This window comes from Amphiprion ocellaris, chromosome 11 (genome assembly GCF_022539595.1).
Source record: "Amphiprion ocellaris isolate individual 3 ecotype Okinawa chromosome 11, ASM2253959v1, whole genome shotgun sequence".
In the NCBI taxonomy this organism is placed as follows: domain Eukaryota; kingdom Metazoa; phylum Chordata; class Actinopteri; family Pomacentridae; genus Amphiprion; species Amphiprion ocellaris.
The window spans coordinates 1,149,225-1,170,195 of NC_072776.1; the positions used below are offsets into that span (position 1 = coordinate 1,149,225).

Here is a 20,971-nt window from a genome sequence, read left to right on the forward strand (position 1 = left end):
TTTTCTTTAAGAACATTCACCAAAAAAAATTTTTGTGAATGTTCTTCAGAAATTTTTTTAATATTTCTTTTTTTCCACCAAAAAATGTTCAAAGATTTCCCAAAAATGTTGAAAATGTGGACAAGGTTTTACAAATTTTTAGAAATTTGGGGATTTTTTTGCAGAATTTTTGAATGTTTTTCAGACAAGGAAACAATATTTTTTCGTGCCTGTAAATGAGGAAAACAGGAGGGTTAAATTGCGAACAATTGTAAAAAATATTTGACACCAAGAAAAGAACACACTAAACTAAAAAACAGTGGACTAAAAAGCTGCCGTAACAGACTGCCACATCACCGACGCCCTCTGGTTTTCTCTTCATTTACAGTAAATGTCATCAACAACATTGTCACTTTCTCTGCAGGCACCATGTTTGAGCGTCTCCAGGTGGTGTGCACCAACCAGCAGGACCTGCAGGACTGGGTGGAACACCTGAGCAGACAGATCAAACACACTGCAGCCACAGCGCCGAGCCACAAACCCCTCACCGTTCCCTGCCACACGGTCAGCCGCTAATCATTCTTTTGATCAGTTTCTTTCTAGTCATTTATGCCCAGTTTGACATAAACACTGTGAATATATAAGCTGATTTCTCACTGCCTGTGACCCCTAGAAATCAGTTTACCATGAGAGGTTGACTCACCTAATGTCTGGCAATCATCTTAAGTGACTCTGCAGCCGGTGTGAAGTGGTTTATATCTCCCACTGGAATGGCTGTAAAGCACAATTGCATTTAATGAAATGAATACAAAGGAATAATAATCAGCATTTATCCATAGGACGAGTTGACTTTTAAACAATGACGATAATTTTATTTACAAACGGCTTCTTTGTATATCGGTGATTGGATTGTGAAAGAGGTGACTATCACATATAGAACTTATATAAAGCTACGACTATGGCTGATTAATAATAAGGAGGTGAAACATGGAGGAAATATATCTGTGGGGGGATTTTGGGCATGTCCAACTGGGAGTAAATCCCACAGCATGTTCAAGACAAACTGGAGGAGTCACAGTTCCATCTGGCTGGATAATGCTCTGGGATTCCCAGGATGTGTCTGGGATTTTGGGCATCTGAGCTCATTAGAGAGACATCTCCCAAACGGGCTTTTTTGCCTGAACATAATGTTAAAAGAACCGTCTTTAACCCTCGTGTCGTCCTGTGGGCCAAAATTGACCCGTTTTAAAGTTTGAAAATGTGAAGAAAAAATATATATTTTCACAGTGAAACTTCTGATGTCTACATTTTCAACATTTTTGGGAAATCTTTGAACATTTTTGGTGGAAAAAAAGAAATGTTAAAAATGTTTCTTAAGAACATTCACATAAAAATCAACCAAAATCCAGCAAATTTCGCTGGATTTTGGTTGATTTGTTTGCAAAATATTAGAAGTTTTACTGATATATATTTAATCACTTTAGATATTTTTAGGATTTTTTGGAAGATTTTCACTCATTTTTTGAAAATATTTACAAGAATTTTCTTGCCACATTTGGGGGATTTAAAAAAAAAAAAAAATCTAACTTTTAGGGAAACTTTTAAGGAATTATTGGAATTTTCTTCCTGAAGGTTTTGCAAATTTTCAGAAATTTGTGGATTTTTTTTGCAGAATTTTTGGATTTTTTTCAGACAAGGAAACAATATTTTTTGGTGCCCGTAAATGAGGACAACAGGAGGGTTAATAGTTTTTTTTGTTACTGAAAACTGCAGTTCAGATGAAAGTTTGAAGTGTCTGAATGACAGTATTTAGAATTTTCTGTGATATTGTGAATTCTGCTTTATAATCGACGCTTTACCAAGAACTGAATCCAATACAAATGAAATACATAAAAGTCAAAATTTGTTGAACGTAATTTAAATGCAGCCGGACCCTAAAGTACCCCGTAGACTTGTCATTTGTTGTATTTAGCTGCCCTGCTTCACTCGAATGAATATCTAGAATGTCTGTAAAACAGTTTCATTTTACAAAGTAAACAAGTAGCCTCATCTTTTTCCATGATTCTGTATCTGTCTATTTCTATATAAGATAAGATAAACCTTTATTGCTCTCCATGTCAGGGGAAATTTCCAGTGTTAGAGCAGCGACATCTTTCAAAGCAGGACTAACCATATGTACAGGAGTAATAATAATTATAATAACAACAATAATATATGCATGTATGTATATGCTGAATCCAATCTAATTTCTATTCTTCGTTTGGCACGGCCTGCAAGTTTTGTAAATTTTGCACTAGTAAATCGTTGATTCTGTATTTATTCTCTATTTGGATAGCAAACATGGCAGCCGTGAACTTGAATAGATGACTACACATTGAATATTTGATTAATTTCTGATTTTAAAAACCCCAACAACACTGTCAGTGCTTTATAAATGAACTCTTGCACAAATTTTCTGCCTCTCTGTGATGTAAATCCACACGTAAAAACCAATCCCAATCATTTGTGAGCCAAGTAGTACTGAGAAGGAAAGTGAAGAGCAGAGTACTGTTTTACTAAACAGTCAACAAACACGTTGTTCTCAGGGAGAGCAGCAGAATCGTCCATTGAGCCACAAACAGGACTTGTTGTTTTGTGTCCTCAGCTCCCGTCTCACCCCCTCACCCCGTCCCGGCATGCTGAGGGGAGGTCCATGACAGTGGCTCCTACCTACCACACCCTGCCTCACCCCTCCTCCCACAGCACCTCCCTCAGCACCATGATGTGGGGCCCGCTGGAACCACCCAACACCCCCAAACCCTGGAGCCTGAGCTGCCTGCGACCTGCACCCCCACTGCGGCCCTCTGCTGCCCTCTGCTACAAGGAGGTGAGGGATCGTATGCAGGTTAACCCTCATGTCATCCTGTGGGCGAACATTGACCTGATTTAAAGTTTGAAAATGTGGGAAAAAAATAATTTCACAGTGAAACTTCTGATGTCCACATTTCAACATTTTTGGGAAATCTTTGAACATTTTTTGGTGGAAAAAAAAGAAATGTTAAAAATGTTTCTTCAGAACATTCACATAAAAAAATCAACCAAAATCCAGCGAAATTCGCTGGAAAATATTTTTCTTCAAGAAAATAGAAGTTTTACTGATATATATGGAATCACTTTAGAGATTTTTAGGATTTTTTTGGAAGATTTTTACAAATTTTTTTGAAAATATTTACAAGAATTTTCTTGCCAAATTTGGGGGATTTTTTTTTTTTAAATAAAACTTTTTAAGGGAAACTTTTAAGGAATTATTGGAATTTTCTTCCTGAAGGTTTTGCAAATTTTCAGAAATTTGGGGATTTTTTTGGCAAAATTTTTGGATTTTTTTCAGACAAGGAAACAATATTTTTTGGTGCCTGTAAATGAAGACAACAGGAGGGTTAAACATGTATGTGCTTGCTTTTTAATGTAGAATTTTACATTTAATTATGTGCCATTTTGTGTCCTCTATGTGCAGGATCTTAGTAAAAGTCCTAAGAGTGTGAAGAAACTCCTACCGAAGCGCAAACCTGAGAGGAAGCAGTCTGAAGAGGAGTTTGCCTTGAGGAAGAGTATGTTTAGAGTCTTTTATTTTCACATTACAGAAATAGTTTGACACTCTGGGAAATGGGCTTAATTTCCATCTTGCCAAGAGAAGATTAATTCTGCTCTGTTGATTAATCTGAATCTATAGTGTGGTGATGCCAGATCCAGTTACGGGGAGCATTGTGTATTTATGTACTGCAGCTTATAAAGATGCATTAAAGTAAAGATTAGCGACAGAGAGTAATTAATGGGATGCTCTCTGCTGCTTTTAAACATTATGTTGCTTTTCTTGTTTATTTGCTATTAACAGAGCATATGTTCAACAACAAACATTCAACTTTACAACAAAATGCTCGTCTTAATGTCCACATAGCAACATTAAGACGTGCTAACTAACAATTGCGTTTGTGTTTAGATTAATGAACAAGATATAATTTGTTCGTTCTTGACGTTTAGAGGTGCGACAGGGCAGTTTTTTTCACGTTGGTTAGAGTCACAGTAGCTGATTTAGCCATCTCCAGTATAAACACACAAAATGACAAAATGAGACACAAAATGTGGAGCAGGTCATGTGATCTGGAATTAACACACTTCCTGGAGAGGTGTTTTTGTAACGGGGAACTTAGTGGAAAGGGAGTTAATTAGTTATTTTCCATATAAAATGTGACATATTGCCAGAAAGAAATATCTGTCATGATTATCTCAACTTAATAAAGAACACAATCCAAACTATTTGTGAATCAGCTCATTTTATTATTGTTTAGCTCATTAGAAGGTGGTTGGTATTAAATTCAGACAGTTATTTAGTTGACATTTTAGTGATATCCAGTCATTTTTATTAACAAGTGATTGTTATCATAATAAATAATGATGGAATTTGTAAAGACATGATCATAATGAACATAAAAACATTATTTTGTTTACTTTTAATAAAATGTATGCAGATATATCCTATGGACTTCAAAAGTCCCTCAGTTTTATATTGACCCATCTGCTGCTGACTTGAGCTTTGTACTGAACCGCTGCTGTCTCTCTTTCTCAACATGTCCAGTTATTCTTCTCATGTTTGCAGATTCTCACATTTATGGATATAGTAAACGGGTGACGGTGAGAAGACACATGAACGTGTTAATTCATTGCACCTTCTCTCTCTCAGGTACAGCGGCTCTGGAAGAAGACGCTCAGATCCTGAAAGTTATCGAGGCGTATTGCACCAGCGCCAAAACCAGGCAGACTCTCAACTCCAGTAAGAAAACACTAAAACTCATGCATGTATTTGCACAAAAGAAGAGCGGTTCATACTGGAGCTGGCTGTCTTTACTCAGTGCCTTTCTTTAACGCTGGTATTCTGAAATGACCCTTCTAACAGATTCTTTTCTTCTTCCCGTCTCTCCTCCATTCCTTTGGCATTGCTCTGGTTTACCTTGAGTTCCTTCCTTTTTTTTCTTTTTTGTTTTCTTCATACTGTGCTATAATTTCCTCCCTGTGTTCTGATTTCCTCCATCATCTCATCCCGTGTGTGTCTTTGGTTGTATGATTTATCATTTGCTGCTATGTCCTCGCTGCTCTTCCTTCGACCACCGTTTCCTCCCTCCACATCTGTAACGTCACCTTCAACCCGGCCGCCCCGCCAGCCTGGCAGGGCACCGACCTGATGCACAACCACGTGCTTGCAGACGTGGACCAGTCCTGTGTGGACTCGCCGGGCCGCCGTAGCAGCGTGTCCCGGTCAGAACTGACCTCGGACCTTTCGGAGGACTCTGACTATGACTCCATCTGGACCAGCCACAGTTACAGGATGGGCTCGGTGCCTCGCAAGAGCTGCATCTCCCACCAGAACTAAAGAACGTCCAGTCCTGCCACGCTGTGCTGCCATGTAACGTACAGCGCGCTTACCTCTTTTACCTTCAATGTATTACAAACAAAAACTAGAGATTTTTTTAATTTATCTATTTATTTTCTATTCTATTTGTTCATTTTTTTTGTTAACTTATTTGGTTTATTTATTTTTTTTGGCCAATTTGTTTGAAGATGTTTAAAGCATCTCCCTGTTGCCTTTGCCACTTTCCCTTTTATGTGCCTCCTCTCTTTCTGTAGTTGTCATGCAGTAAGTGTTTGGTAATTAATTGTTAATTTATCTTGAATGTGACCGCTCCCCTTGTTTGACCATAAACGTGGTGGACTCTGGAGTGGATTCTAGGGGAGGGAGAGCAGGTGGGAGGGAGCGACGGGGACTGAGCTTTTCCTGTCTGATATTCAGATTTAATTCAGGAACGAGTGTATTCTATTTACTGTGTACTACTTCTCTCCAGTATGTGTTTCTAAGAGTATGAATGCTCAAACATAGCACAGATGCGACACAAGCATGCACACACAGGTTCAGGCGCACATATTCCCTCGCTGTCTGACAACATAGCAGCATGCAAGTGTAATATCCTAATTCTCAGCGTTTTCTATCATCGCTGTCGCCACGATTTGCAGTTCTGATCATGTTTCCAGCCCTCAAGCGGAAAAAAATCCAACATATTCAATGAGCTAGTGAACATTTAAAGTCCTTGCTAACTTTTAATAGTTTGTGAAATTCAGTCCGTTCTCTGTTATTTGTCGTAGCTGCTACAGAAAGAGGAGATTATCACATACACTTCACTCTCTAGTCAACATGAAACTGGATAGAAGCCAGTGTACTGGACTTAGAAGAGTGACTATTAAGGGTCAGTTCACCCAAATTACAGAGAACATGTTTAAACCTTTAATAGTCTGTGAACACGCAGATAGTTTGGATTTAACCCTCCTGTTGTCCTCATTTACGGGCACCAAAAAATATTGTTTCCTTGTCTGAAAAAATCCAAAAATTCAGCAACAAAATTCCACAAATTTCTGAAAATTTGCAAAACCTTCAGGAAGAAAATTCCAATAATTCCTTACAAGTTTCCCTTAAAAGTGTTATTTATAAAAAAAGAAAAAAAAATCCACCAAATTGGTCAAGAAAATTCTTGTAAATATTTTCATAAACTGAGTAAAAATCTTACAAAAATATCTAAAGTGATTCCATATATATCAGTAAAACTTCTAAGATTTTCTTTAAGAACATTCACATAAAAATCAACCAAAATCTAGCGAAATTCACTGGATTTTGGTTGATTTTTATGTGAATGTTCTTAAGAAACATTTTTAACATTTCTTTTTTCCCCCAAAAAATGTTCAAAGATTTCCCAAAAATGTTGAAAATGTGGACATCAGAAGTTTTACTGTGAAAATATGTTTTTTTCCCACATTTTCAAACTTTAAAACGGGTCAATTTTGACCTGCAGGACGACACGAGGGTTAAAATGTCAACCTTTTCTGGAAACCTAGATACCAGATTCTTGTGTTTTTAGTGAACTGACCCTTGATCTCATTCATTTTAATAACTTCCTTTATTGTGTAGTCTCCTAAACATCATCCTCGATCAGCCTGATCTTCCATCCAGTAAGACGCGGCTGTTGCTGTCACAGGGTTGCATTTATACCGTTTTAAATCTCAAGTTGCTGTATTAATGGAATTCACATAAAAGCAGGCGTAGTGTGCCAGCCAGGCGCTAAGAAACTAAAACAGTCCTGTCATACAAACTGGATGCGTTTGTTTTGGTATGGAAGTGTCTCCTGGTAGTTAAAGGAATCGTGTCATTTTGGGAATTACATTTACTTGCTTTCTTTCCAAGAGTTGGATGCGAAGATCGATACGACTCTCATATCTGTTCATTCGTTATGATCCTGAAGCTTAGCATAAAGACTGAAGGCTAGATTGAAACTCCTTTAACCCTCCTGTTGTCCTCATTTACAGGCACCAAAAAATATTGTTTCCTTGTCTGAAAGAAATCCCAAAATTCAGCAACAAAATTCCCCAAATTTCTGAAAATTTGCAAAACCTTCAGGAAGAAAATTCCAATAATTCCTTAAAAGTTTCCCTTAAAAGTTTTATTTAAAAAAAAAAAAAAACCCAAGTTTGGCAAGAAAATTCTTGTAAATATTTTCAAAAAAATTTGTAAAAATCTTCCAAAAAAATCCTAAAAATATCTAAAGTGATTCCATATATATTAGTAAAACTTCTAATATTTTCTTTAAGAACATTCACATAAAAATCAACCAAAATCCAGCGAAATTTGCTGGATTTTGGTTGATTTTTATGTGAATGTTCTTAAGAAATTTTTTTTTAAACATTTCTTATTTTTCCACCAAAAAATGTTCAAAATTTCCCTTATTAGAAGGTGGTTGGTATTAAATTAATTTTAATAAAAATGTATAGACATATATATCCCATAGACTTCAAAAGTCCCTCAGCTCTATATTGACCCAACTAACTGCTGACTTTAGAGCGATATCAAGCTCCTCGTCAAACTCTCTGACAGCAAGCGAATAAATCTGCTTTCTCAACGTGATGATCTGTTTCCTCAGGGTGTAACTATTGTCGTATGCGCTGATAATTTGAACCAGTTAGCGTGATATCACTTGCAAACGTCCCTTGTGTCACAACAAACTAGCACCTATGCTCTGCCTCATGAGCCAGACCCGCCTTTGTTGTCGTCTGGCTTGCGAGGCTCCCCATACTATCATGCATTAATGACTATTTTTATGAAGAAGTATTTTTCCAGTGTTGGTATTAAAAGTACAGGCTGACATCCTCTTACAGTAAGCAATGTGAGTGACATACGGAAATATATTGGTCCACGTTACAGTTTGAACTGAAATGATTTCTTTATTGTATTTATTACTTTGTATACAGGCGTTTTTATTTTATTTATATTATATTCTGTACGTCAATGTTTACAAAATGATCCCTGGATGAATCATTTATTTTCTTTTTTTTAAAAATATGTTTTATTGGTCTGTATCAAAGTTTACACTGAAACTATAACATGAAGTGTTGGAATTATTTTGCACAATCATGTAACGGGGCCAGCGGGTGGGAGCGGGTGGGCGGGGGTAGAATCTGTTAAAATTCTGTACTTTTTGTCATCTACCTAGAGTGTGTATGATATATCCTAAAGGTAGACTTAAGTATTCAGTGTTTCTGTAAAGTAAATGCTCATTCGTAGTGTAAATGCTCACCTTCAGTGTTTTGGTAGCATTGAGGGGTTAAAAAAAAACACAAGAAAAGAAAGAAAGGAGAGACTGCGATTATACAGGAACATTTCTATGTGAACTACTCATTCAGCCTCAGAATACTGTTAGAGTGGAATTGAAATATAAAGAGCACATACGGTAAAGTCTCCCTATCTGTAAATACTAGTTGTCTCAGAGCAAGAAAATAAAAAAAATCCATTCTACCTTCTATGAGTATTTGAGCTAAGAATCTCACTGTCCTTATATCATGTGCTATACTTTGTGACAGGTGTATTCTGTGGTTTAAGAAACTTAAGTCAAACTGTGGGACAGGCAGGGTGAAGAGACTAACTGTCTTTAACCAGCGGTGTCCTCTGTGTGCTCTAATGTTGTATTCAGTTCACACACGTGACCATGTCTTATCTGCAAACAGCGCCTTCAGTGTATTTGTTCTACACTGCTGAAGTGTTCCAGTCCCAAACGCTGTATTATGAGTTTTGAATAAATCTGTCATTTGGTAGACGCCGGCATTCTGGTGGTTTGTTGTTGGAGGACAGCAGATCTGATGGTGGAACTGTCATTAATTTAAAAATGACAGAGATTTGTATTGTTAATGATTGAATGAATGTATTGTGAAATTTGTCCACGGCTTCTTAATTTCCTTCCACTGTCCTCTGACTCTTGTCTCATATCAAACGTGTGCATGACTAACACTCTAGCACTACCAACTGTGTGTGTGTTTTCTTCTCTCGGATGACTCATCGTACCCCGAGGTGAGACTGAGTGAAGCTCAACTGTTGTATTTTATGACAGGACCACGAAGGGAAACGGGGCTGCATGTGATCATCCCCGGAGAGGAGAAAGTCCTTGTGGAGGATCCCAGTCGCAACGGGCAGAGTGCAGTGCAAGAAAAGTAAGAGAACTGACGAATCTCTTTATCGTATCCTGTGTAAAGACTAAAACCATTTGTTCTTTAGTGACGACGTAATAATAGATTGAGGTAATACTTCTAAAAGCGCTGCACATTCTTATGAAAATGTGCTTAAATGTGGATAAACGGTGCGTTTATTTAGGACTGTTTTCACCTGCGGATTAATACATATGGTGCCCTAGTGAGTTTTTATGGAGCAGCTTACTTTATGTGCAACTTTATCAAAGTTTTGTTTAACCCTCCTGTTGTCCTCATTTACAGGCACCAAAAAATACTGTTTCCTTGTCTGAAAAAAAATCCAAAAATTCAGCAAAAAAATTCCACAAATTTATGAAAATTTGCAAAAGCTTCAGGAAGAAAATTCCAATAATTCTTTAAAAGTTTCCCTTAAAAGTTTTATTTTTAAAAAATCCCCCCAAATTTGGCAAGAAAATTCGTGTAAATATTTTCAAAAAATGAGTAAAAATCTTCCCAAAAAAATCCTAAAAATATCTAAAGTGATTCCATATATATCAGTAAAGCTTCTGATATTTTCTTTAATAACATTCACATAAAAACATTTTTGTCAATGTTCTTAAGAAACATTTTTAACATTTCTTTTTTTCCACCAAAAAATGTTCAAAGATTTCCCCAAAATGTTGAAAATGTGGACATCAGAAGTTTCACTGTGAAAATATATTTTTTTTCCCACATTTTAAAACTTTAAACCAGGTCAGTTTGACCCGCAGAAAAACACGAGGGTTAATAGTTTTGCAAAAATGGAGGTCTACTGCATGCAGAAGTAAGCTGTATCAGTAGGATTAATAATTGTGTATTAGGGCCTGACCAATATCTACATTTTGAGGCCAATGCCATTTCCGATATTTGACAGAAAAAAATTCTGATAACCGATTAATTTCAAAAATATACATTTATATAATGAATAAAATAACTTCTTGTTTGGGCCCTCAATGCTTCCAACAACAACGATGTGAATTACAGGCAGAACATTTAAGTGTTTTACAATACTTTGTCCTTTAGTATTTGTTTAACTTTACAACAGAGAGGAATTTTGTAGTACAAAAACATGCAGCAAAGCATTAAACCTCTGGGAAACTATGGAACCTTAGAAGAAGAGTCAATCTCTAAAAACTTCGACCGATGATGATTATCTTGAAAAGGGCTATAATTGGCCCATGTAGTCGACCGGCCGATAAATCAGTCAGGCCCTATTGTGTATGCTGGCTGTGGTCTTTTCATTGGCTTTGTTGACTATAAAAAATACAGAATATTACCAGATTTATCCTTTCAGTAGTGTTAGTAATGTTGTCATTATTGGTAAGCTTCCTGGTTCAGGTTTATGATGTGGTTTTTTGTGTCTTCAAGCAACAATCGTACATGTAATTTAAAGATTTTGATTGATGCAGTGAAAAAGTACATTTTATTTTGTCGCAGAAGCCTGGTGGATGTGGTGTACGCCCTCAGGGATGAAGTTCAAGAGCTGAAACAGGTGAGTGTGTGGAATGTTTCCTAAGCTATGATCAGCTACTTTGATTTTATGAGCTTTGAAACGTGAGATAATTCCCATTATTTGGGTTTGGACATAGTGACTAATTGTTCTACCTAATGCGTGTCACAACAACATGAATACCGTGGTTGTTTACCATCGCAGGACAATAAGAAGATGAAGAGGTCACTGGAGGAGGAGCAGAGAGCCCGGAAGGAACTAGAAAAAGTAGTCAGGAGGGTTCTGAAGAGCATCAATGACCCGACGTGGGATGAAACGAACCTGTGAGGCTCAAATCCATCTGAAGCTCTGAGGAAGAAACATCACCATGAGTGGACTTTGCTTGCAGTGTGTGTGTGGAATGCACACACTCGACATTCATAATTTAAGGTTGCGTGAGTGAGAGCAAGAGTGCATCTGTAAACAGGTAATTGTGCTTGCTGGAGATGGATGTGTGTGAGCTTTAAGAGGAGCGTTGCTACTGCTGCTCTGCTTTAACCCTCCTGTTGTCTTCATTTACAGGCACCAAAAAATATTGTTTCCTTGTCTGGAAAAAATCCAAAAATTCTGCAAAAAACATTCCCCAAATTTCTGAAAATTTGCAAAACCTTCAGGAAGAAAATTCCAATAATTCCTTAAAAGTTTCCCTTAAAAGTTTGATTTTAAAAAAATCCCCCAAATTTGGCAAAAAAAAATCTTGTAAATAATTTCAAAAAATGAGCAAAAATATTCCAAAAATATCCTAAAAATATCTAAAGTGATTCCATATATATCAGTAAAACTTCTAATATTTTCTTTAAGAACATTCACATAAAAATCAACCAAAATCCAGCTAATTTTGCTGGAATTTGTTTGATTTTTATGTGAATGTTCTTAAGAAACATTTTTAACATTTCTTTTTTTCCACCAAACAATGTTCAAAGATTTCCCAAAAATGTTGAAAATGTGGACATCAGAAGTTTCACTGTGAAACTATATTTTTTCTCCACATTTTCAAACTTTAAAACGGGTCAGTTTGACCCGCAGGACGACACGAGGGTTAAGGCAGGATTCACCGAGACGTACTGCTCAACGGCCATCAGTTCCACAGTAACATTCCCTGAACACCAAGCAAAAGGTGAACAAATCACACACTTCTATCACTTCATCATCCACCATCATTGCCTCTGGCTGTGTTCAGGAGGCTGGAAGACGACCGGAGAGAGCAGCTCTCCTTCTGTTTACAATCATTTCACAGGACACAGCGGTACAGAAACGCTACTTCAGTGGTGTTAATGCTCACAAAGGCCCTTGGATGAGTCTGAACTTGAATAATACCATTTCATAACCTCTCTTATGTTATTTAATTTTTATATGGGATGATTTTTTTTTTTGCAGGGTATTTTTCTCAGACACGGACTAGCCTTGATGTTTTTAGCCTGTTAGCAAAGCGTGTGCCAGGAAACTCGTCTTTTGTGTCTTTTTTAAAAAAAAAATCTTTTTTGTGCTCTTTGTTGTTTGATCACTTTCTGGGTATCCTAAGGGAATTGTACAGATGTTTAACTTGTACTGTATGATGTAAATACTGCAAAAAGATGAGCCTTTGTCCTTTGAGAGAGAAATAAATGTGTGGTTTCAAGGATGACTGAGTTGTTACGGAGTGTTGTGCACATCACACTGGAAAAAATGCCCCTCTCAAAACAAGGAAAAAAACAGTTATTTCAAGGAACTTTTACCTTGAAATAAGTGAAAAAAATCTGCCACTAGAACAAGTGAAAAATGTCTTGGTAAGATTTCTTGAAATAAGATATTTAGAATATTGAGATCTTAAAATTAGCTGGAAAACTTATTTTAAGCTCTATTTTACCAGGATTGTCAAACTTAGGTGTCCTAAAATAAGCCAGACATGCTAAAAAAGAACAGCAGTTTCTCACTCAAAATTAGATTTTTGCTTTCATGTTACCTCCTAATTTGAGATGTATTAATCCTCCTGTTGTCTTCATTTATGGGCACCAAAAAATATTGTTTCCTTGTCTGAAAAAAATCCAAAAAAAATCAGAGAAAAAATTTCCCCAAATTTCTGAAAATTTGCAAAACCTTCAGGAAGAAAATTCCAAAAATTCCTTGAAAGTTTCCCTTAAAAGTTTTATTTTTAAAAAATCCCACAATTTTGGCAAGAAGATTCTTGTAAATACTTTTAAAAAATTAGCAAAAATCTTCCAAAAAGTCCTAAAAATATCTAAAGTGCTTCCATATATATCAGTAAAACTTCTAATATTTTCCAAAAATGTTGAAAATGTGGACATCATAAGTTTCACTGTGAAAATATATATTTTTTCCCACATTGTCAAACTTTCAACCGGGTCAATTTTAACCCGCAGGACGACATGAAGGTTAAACTCTTCTACTTTATTTGAGTTGATTATTTACTCACATTGTGCCTCAAAACTAACTACAAACAATAACTAAACAATAAGGCCAGGTAGTTCAGCATCATAGTTAATAGTTGTCTCTTTCTTTTCTAAAGGGATGAAAGTACATTTACTCAAGTACTGTACTTAGGTACAATTCTGCATTTTATGCCATTTCATAGGTGTACTCCACTCCATTTTCAAGGCAAATATTGTACTTTCACATTTCTTTTATCTAACAGGTTTAGTCTGAAGATGAATAATCAACTAACAAAGTACGATGTGTAATTTTAGATCAAGTCTGTTTGTAAAATGTAGACAGTGTGAGATCTCGATTTGATGCATCCCCAAAAACTTTTCCATCACTGTAGGTAATATCCAGAGGAGGTGGGAGCACTCAGGTGTTTCACTAGATAAATGAAAAAAAAAAAATTCAACTACAGGTAATAGTTCTTGCCACTGTTCCCTCTAAGCTGCGCGCGTGCGCAATTGCGCACTGCTGACACGGTCTCCGCGCACAGAAAATCTGCGCTGCGCACAAAAAAAAAATCCAACCTAAATTGTAAATAAAATAAACACGTAACAATTCATTCTGTGCTATTTTTCAATGTGAGTCAGTGAGTGACCGGTGACTGGCTGCTGCAGCCAATGATGCGATTCACATACGTATTTACCATAGACTGTATATAATGGTATTTACGCAGCTAATCTACGTCAGACGTCCTTATGCGCAGCTACCGTTGTTCTCATAGATATGAATGAGTAGATAGGACACGCCCCTTTGAGCTGCGGCTACAGCGAGGCTAAGCTAGTGGGGGAAAAGTTTCAGTGCATTCCGTTGATGTAGACGGCGTGAAAACGGAAACAACAAGTATGCCGGCTCACTGTGCTGTATACAGTTACACACTACGTCGTACGATTGAGACAAGGAAACTTGGAATGACTTTTCATAGGTAACAATAGTTTTTGGCTCTTTTTTCATTATGAAATCTTGTTGAGAGCTTCCAGTCTATGAGAGCTAACTAGTTAGCCACTAGCAAAACACTAAGGCGAGCTAGCAGCTTGACAACCAAATACCAGACGATTAATAGTAGCTGTAGTATAGTTGTACAAGCAGTAGTAGTAATACTAAAAGTACAAGCAGCAGTAGTAGTATAAACAGCTGTTAGAGTCGTAGAAGTAGTATCAGCATTTGTAATAGTATTACAAGTTGTAGTAGCAGTGCCAGTATCAGCAGCAGTAGTGAGTACTACCACTACTACTAGTAGTAGTCACATTGCTATTACTACCACCAATACTACCAATAGTAGTTATAAAGCCTAACTCATGTATATCCAGATTACCATCTATGTTCTTCCTCCAAACCCATTTTATGATTGGGATTACAGGCAGTTCTTTAGGACTGCTCTCAAATAATTGAAATGTTACTAAACAAGGTTATACTTGTCAAATTAAATAGCTCTGGTCTCCAGTATATTGGCGAATTCGGTTCTTTGTACTTAATTTATTAGCATGATTTCTTTTTAATATGTTGTGTACAGACTTAATTACTTCTCTGTCTACTTTTCTTACTCCATGTTGGTTTCCCAGAGACTATGGGTTGAGGAGGAATTGGAAGTTTGTCGGCTTAGACCTGGTGTCATTCCATCAGTGTTAAACTTCCCGGCTCATCTTGGAAGAGTACGTGCCAGAAAGACCACGACCAAGCAGCCTTGAGATCTTAGGCAGCGTCTCCCTGAGGTGGGTGTCAACGGTGTTCACAGTCAGGTCTGTGGTAATCCCGTCAAAAAACAAAACAGAAAAAAATCTAGATTATAAATCAACATGTAACCAAAGCACTCTGTGTATAACACCATAGTATAGGATGTAGTTCAGAAAATGTCAAAGTATAGTATACTTTACTCAAGAATAACATAGTATGGCCTGTAGTTCATAGTATAGCATGTCGGCAAGAAAAAAAAACAAAACATAGATTATTATGTGGTTCAAAAAGCGCAAAATGATAGGATGTTGCCTAAAATTGTCATGTATGATATGTGGTTCAAAAAATGTCATAGTGCAGTATATTGTCAAAATAGTATGTTATTCAAGAAAACATCAGAATATAATATGTCATCTAAAAATACCATAGAATAATATTTCATTGTACAAGTAAAAGTATAGTAATTTTTAAAACTGTTCAAATTCTTATAAAATGTTGCTAAAAAACAAAAAAAAAGTAAAACAAAAAAAAAGTCATAGTAATATGTCAATTAAAAAAGCCTATAGTATAGCATGTTGCCCAACACACATCATAGTGTAGAACTTCGCTCTAAAAACGTCATAGTTTAGCCTTTGGTCCACAAAACGTTGTTATGTCCCGGCTGTCTGAAGTACGTGAGGAGCAACACAAAAACAGTCCAAACCCTGGTTTCCAGAGGGTTAGACGAGAATTTATTTGAAAGAGTAAGTTTACAACAACACAACATGTGAGGGGGTTAAAAACAAATGGGTGTTAGTAAAATAAAAATAAATAAACAGAACTAAAAGTGAACTTCATGTTGACATTGATGGGCATTCCAACCAGGAACAAAGTAAAAGATAATCAATACGAAAAAGTCCTCTTCCTGTTCACCTCTTAAAACCCAGAAACACACCACAGTAGCACCCTAAACTAAAACTACCAATGGGTTCCCTGTTTTCCTTTGTGAACAATTCAAAGGTCCCTCTCTATCTCCCCACACATCCACCAGCCACTGGAACACATCTCCAAAGTTCTGCTGGGCCAGCTCAGCTTCCCCTCAGAAGAAGTGCTGCCACCTGCCAGATGAAGGAGCCTTTTGAGAGGCAGCTGGCATCGTGATTGGACTGTACTTTGGTCTGTTCCAATCCAGCTTCAGCTCCAGAGACGGCAGGCGGGACGAGTCAACGGAGGCCGGATGGACGAAGACATGCAGCTGAGTACAATCCAGAAAACAACAGAGGAGGAGTGCAGCGGCCCAGGGCCGGAATATACAGAGTAGCATCGTATGTCTCTTAGAAAACATCATAGTATAGCCTTTGGGATGAAAAAACACCATCATATACATCGTATATTGTACAAATAACAAGTCAAAGCAAAGAGACATACATTGTAGAATTGTAGTAACTGTGGGCTGACTGATTTACTGATTATCAGTATTTTATTTTTTACTAATTTACGGTAATAAATACATTTAAAAATGGTGCTACTTTGGCTCTGAACCTTTATCTACCTGTGGTTGCTCTGTCTTCTGGAGTGATTTGATTGGTTATACGTCACGAATAAAACTCCTTTAACTTAACATCTGTAAACAAAACAAAAATGTATCAACAAAGTTTTCTGTTAGAGTTTGTGTTCTTCTAAGTTTAAGTCCAAGATTTTAAATACTTTCATTTACTGCAAATGAATATCTACTCCAAAGGTCTCACTAATAATCATTATCAGCCTTAAAAACCCACAAAACACCCCTCTATACCCCACCACACTTAGTACAGTCCGGTTCCCCCTTCTATAAATCTGCTTGGAATCTTCCACTTCCTGTTTGTCAAAGTGGCCTTCTACCTGGACAGGTTTTGTTGGAGCTCATGCAACAAACATTTTGGGTAACTGCACTTTAATATGGATGGATGACACTGAATTAGAGTCTGTTTTAATGAGACTGAGTTAAGATGTGTAGCTCTGTCATTAAATAGGAAATTATTTCTCAGAATTCACAGAGAAAAGTCTGAAATGTTTGCTAGGTTAGCGTCCCACATGTTCTTTGGCTCAGCTAAAGCTAACTCTCTCCAACTTCTGGATCTCTTGAGTTGCTTGTTGTTAAAATATCTTGCTAGAGGTGCTGAAGCTCAGAAAGTCTGAGATGTTTGTTCAAAATAAGCTCATTCTCAAGTCTTATCTGAGCTGTCCTCTTTTGTTTGAACTTTCCCTAAACTTAGGAGTTAATGACAGAGCAGCACATCCAGACTCAGTCTCATTTATGTAGAGATTAAACTTCAGTGTTATTCATTGATGTTAAAGTGCAGTTTTTCAAATGTTTGTTGCACATGCTCCCAACCAAACCAGTCCAGGTGGAAGACGATGTGAAGAGAAAGCTTCAGAGGATGAATATCACACATTTACATTGGAAATTAATGTCCTTTAATTAGACATTGTCATGCAAAAGTTGGATTTCCCTTTAATGATGTTCAAATCTTTGTTGAGTGCTTTGTTGATGTTGGTTTCTAAATGTTTTCTGACACTCGGCCCCAAAGATTAAAACCTTTTACGGCTCACAAGCTGCAACAATTCACAAATTATCAACTATCTTTCTGACTAAACTAAGATAAAAAGTGAAAAACTGCCTGATTCCTGCATCATGAATGTAAATCGTTTTGGTTTTTATGACCATAAACTGAATATATTTGGGCTTGACATTTTATAAACCAAAACAAGAAATGAATTACTGGAGAAAACGACAGATTAATGGACAAAGAAAATGTGTTTTCCAACATATATGGCTGAATTACTCCATTACAAGATACATACAATTTTAATTCAATTTTATTCATATAATGCCAATTACAGGTCAAATTGTCTCAAGATGCTTTATTTTTATATTTTTTTGTCATCTTTAAGATATGACAAAGTAAGAAATTTAAACCTCTTGACTAATCCAATATATTATTTAGTTTTTAAGAGACTAATTGACAATTCAAACTTTCTCCACTAAAACTAATAAACATGAGGTCAAATAGAAGGAAGAGTTTTAAATACTGCAGTCCCACGACGACAAGAATAAAGTTTGTCAACAAAAACTAAATCTGCTGGTGGATTCCATGAAAGTCCTAATAAAGGTTAATAGAGTGTGATACTAAAGGTTTGTGGTGCTAAAAATCTCCAAGTAAAGATATCAAGTTGAAGATCTGGATGGAGGTTGATAAAAGTTGACCTCCCTTCATTTCTCTGGAGCGACTCCATGGATTTTATGGATGGTGGTTAAAGACCTGCTCTTCTAGTCGTCTTCCTTCTAGTCGCTGTAAAAAGTCAGTCCATCCTGGCCGACTTCAACACCTCTTCATGACAACTTGTTCTGCCTCCGACCTTGTGGAAACTCCAGAAACTCGGGGAAACCTGTCGAGACTCGAAGAACTCGTGGAGACTCGAGGAACTCGTCGGGCGGGGGAAGGTGTGGTGGGTGGTGGGGGGAGGTGGGGGAGTAGAGGGGGGAGGCCTCCACCCACCTCCCCGCCTACTCTCCGCCCTGACTCCACCCAGACTCCGCCTTGGCTCCACCCGTGTGGTCACTTGGAAACTACGATGACAAAGGGACGACGAAATTATGTTTTTTTGTCTGATCTGTAGCTCAGTGAGTTAAGGATTTGCCTATGGAGCTGCAGGTCGCTGGTTCAAGACCAGACCCTTCTTAAATTTTCTCAAAATTCTGACAAAGACAAAGAAAGAAAATTGCCAGTGGCGGGTCTTGAACCTGCGACCTTCCAATTGGTAGTCTCTCTTCTTATCCCCTGAGCTACTTGCTCAGATACTAATTCTTCTTTTTTTTGCGCATTTATCATCTATTTTTTGTTGTTTTCGAGTTTTATTTTAACTTGAGTCTCGACTCGACCATTTTTCTCAGGAGGTTGGACTTCGGCCTTTGTGCTGGAGGGTTGAACCCTCAGTTCCAAGACTTTCCAAAGCCTCCAGACCTCCCGAGTCCTCAGGACCTGAGCTTTCACACAGTCTGAGGGCTGAAATTTTCTAAGTCCTACAGTAGTTCTCTGTTAGATTGAACTTTCAGACAGTCCAAGGACTGATATCTTCGAAGTTCCTGAGTAGTTGTCTGTTAGTTTGAACCTTCAGACAGTCTGAGGGCTGAAATTTTCTAAGTCCCACAGTAGTTCTCTGTTAGATTGAACTTTCAGACAGTCCAAGGACTGATATCTTCTAAGTTCCTGAGTAGTTCTCTGCTAGTTTGAACCTTTCCACAGTCTGAGGACTGAAATCTTAAAAGTTCTTGAGTAGTTCTCTGTTAGTTTGAACCTTCAGACAGTCTGAGGACTGAAGTTTTAAAAGTTTCTCAGTACTTCTCTGTTAGTTTGAACTTTCTGGTTAACAGAAGCCTTAAAACTTGTGACCATGAGTCTTGATTTCACATTTAGACCATCCATCTGAGTTCTTCTCAGACCTTCACCTGTGGGTTTTTTAGAAATCCTCAACAAACTTTGATTCTCTTCACTGAACAGTAAAGTTTGTGGAGATCAGAAGGTAACATTAGTTTGATCAATGCCTTCAACTTCTAGTAGACTTTAGACTTTTTCTAATTAAACATTTAATTTTTTAATTAAATGTTTTGTCTTTTTAAAGGTTAATGATCTAATTAAATGTTTTGTATTTTTTTAAATGTTTAATGTTCTTGTTTAATTGTATTTTTTAAATGTGTAATTATCAAAAATATTTTATCTGTAATATTTAATATTTGTATTTTAAAAATTTTGTTTAATTTCATAATGACATGTATTGTATCTTGTTTAATTATCTAATTCAATATTTTGTCTGTTTAATATCATTTAATTGTATTGAATGTTTAACTATATTAAACAGACAAAATATTGAATTAGATAATTAAACAAGATACAATACATGTAAGTATGAAATTAAAAAAAATTTTAAAATACAAATATTAAAAATTACAGATAAAATATTTTCGATAATTACACATTTCAAAAATACAATTAAACAAGAACATTAAACATGTAAAAAATGCTTTTTAATAATAAAACTTTTTTAAAGTTTTATTGTATTAAAGGCTTTTTTCCTTTGATTTAGTTGCTTTTTTCTGTCTAGTTTATTTCTTTAATCTTCTTTTTCTGTCAAGATTTTAACCCCAACCTTACAAATGAAACAAACCCTTAAATCACAATGAAAATACTTCTGTTTTCACAATCATGAGTTAGTCAATTAGTCAGTTTATCAATTCAACTTTATTTGTTTAGCACCTTTCACACAGATGACAAAAATAAACAAGCAAATAGAAAAAAACTATGCTAAAACTATGATTACAACTCAAAAACATTAAAAAAAGATTTAACATGGTAATAAAATATGTTGTGTCCAGGGGATGGAGGGAGTTTATTGAAGTCTTCTTGGGCTCACATGGGAAATCATTTAAAATATAAACTTGATATTTAGTCTAAGGAAACTGCAGAGGGACAGAAGAAGCAACAATATCTCCTGTTTTCTCCTTTAATGAGTCGACTCTTCTTGTGCTTTCAGACCAAAGAACTACAGACTCTTCAGAACCTGCTCAAACTCTTGATACAGGACCTCACCACACGGGTCAAGAAGGTTTCCATCTCATTTCTACTCTGAAGCTCACCTTCTCCTGCTCAAACTGCTGACAAATGTTTCTGCTGCTCTAAAGTCTGCTCTCCAGAACTTACTAAAAACTCTCAAAGTCTCTTCTGCTGCAGGTTGCTTTGTAGAACTGTTCCAGAAAACCTCACTAAACCACAGGGAGGGGCCTCAAGATAGTCGTCCAAATGAAACCATACAAAAACCAAACTA

The 20,971-nt window shown here is 36.6% G+C and overlaps 1 protein-coding gene and 1 long non-coding RNA gene across 6 annotated transcripts in view; both read left to right on the forward strand.

The window, feature by feature from the left end:
* arhgef7a (Rho guanine nucleotide exchange factor (GEF) 7a) overlaps positions 1-12,662 on the forward strand; it is a 38,867-nt gene extending 26,205 nt beyond the window's left edge. For 2 of the 4 annotated variants that reach the window (XM_055015290.1, XM_055015291.1), the window contains exons 15-21: positions 404-543; positions 2,624-2,845; positions 3,473-3,566; positions 4,697-4,786; positions 9,435-9,534; positions 10,987-11,041; positions 11,204-12,662. In XM_055015290.1, the coding sequence (XP_054871265.1) occupies positions 404-543; positions 2,624-2,845; positions 3,473-3,566; positions 4,697-4,786; positions 9,435-9,534; positions 10,987-11,041; positions 11,204-11,326 (824 nt within the window). In that variant the 3' untranslated portion in view covers positions 11,327-12,662. Of the gene's footprint in view, positions 1-403; positions 544-2,623; positions 2,846-3,472; positions 3,567-4,696; positions 4,787-5,174; positions 9,144-9,434; positions 9,535-10,986; positions 11,042-11,203 lie in introns of those variants that run through there. The other 2 variants (XM_055015292.1, XM_023290605.3) reach the window with 2 other exon arrangements.
* Positions 12,663-13,741: 1,079 nt separating this feature from the next.
* On the forward strand, positions 13,742-20,865 carry LOC129350025 (uncharacterized). Of its 2 annotated transcripts, XR_008603223.1 has the most exons (3): positions 13,755-14,381; positions 15,019-15,168; positions 20,681-20,865. It is a non-coding gene; the product is annotated as an uncharacterized LOC129350025 (long non-coding RNA). The 2 variants fall into 2 exon arrangements; XR_008603222.1 differs by having other exon boundaries at positions 13,742-15,168.
* Positions 20,866-20,971: the final 106 nt, after the last annotated feature.